This window comes from Sphaeroforma arctica (genome assembly GCF_001186125.1).
Source record: "Sphaeroforma arctica JP610 unplaced genomic scaffold supercont1.12775, whole genome shotgun sequence".
Lineage (NCBI taxonomy): Eukaryota > Ichthyosporea > Ichthyophonida > Sphaeroforma > Sphaeroforma arctica.
This window is the reverse complement of record NW_014027783.1, coordinates 1-707: the sequence shown is the minus strand read 5'-3', so window position 1 is coordinate 707 and position 707 is coordinate 1. Positions and strand designations below refer to the sequence as shown.

The 707-nt window shown below is 46.3% G+C and overlaps 1 protein-coding gene across 1 annotated transcript; it reads left to right on the top strand.

Moving 5' to 3' along the window:
- Positions 1-275: 275 nt before the first annotated feature.
- Positions 276-651, top strand: SARC_17918 (hypothetical protein; the record flags this gene model as incomplete). The annotated part of the gene is made up of 2 exons (XM_014287995.1): positions 276-284; positions 448-651. Coding segments are annotated over 2 exons (213 nt in total), but the record flags the coding sequence as incomplete, so codon positions are not given.
- Positions 652-707: the final 56 nt, after the last annotated feature.

Below are 707 nucleotides of genomic sequence, written 5' to 3'. Positions count from 1 at the left end.
TGTTCTCATACCTCTCAAGGTGTGTACTTGTACAGTAATATAATCACGCCAAACACACCACTCAGAACAAGCCTACGCTGGAGGTATATACAATAGCCGGAATATCTGCCATCCATCGCAGTATCGCGATTCCCCATTGACAAACTCACTCGTTCGGCTGCAGTACGTTAGAGGCGATGGACTAGGTCGAGGCTCTACTACCAGTCAGTGCTTCTTCTGTATCGTCTAAACCTCTAATGTTATGTGTGGGTATATGAATAAGCTATAATGGACTAATGGGCCATGTCCTGCACATGCCTTTCACCTTTCTATTATACTACATGATTTACCTATGGACTATTACTCTTGCTCTCTGTGCTGAGTGTGCGTGTGCGTGTTCAGTCGTGCGCCTCGTAGCGCCGTCGGCAGAGTGTCTCACCTCTTTATTTGTCCACTACTCACTCGCAGGTGCTGTTGTTCCTGCCCATCGTGCTGACTGTAGGTAGCTTCTCCATGCTAATGGTGATTGTTTTGACCATGAGCTTCCTCACCGCATGGGGTGGTGCGTTGCTACTGAAGAAACCCATCTGCAACTACTCAGTGTATGAAGGAAGGTCGTGGGCAGCCATCAAGAAAGCCTTTACCGACCAACAGCCCATGGACGACCTCAAGGTAGACATATATATATATATATATATATATATATATGTGTGTGTGTCTTGTGTCTT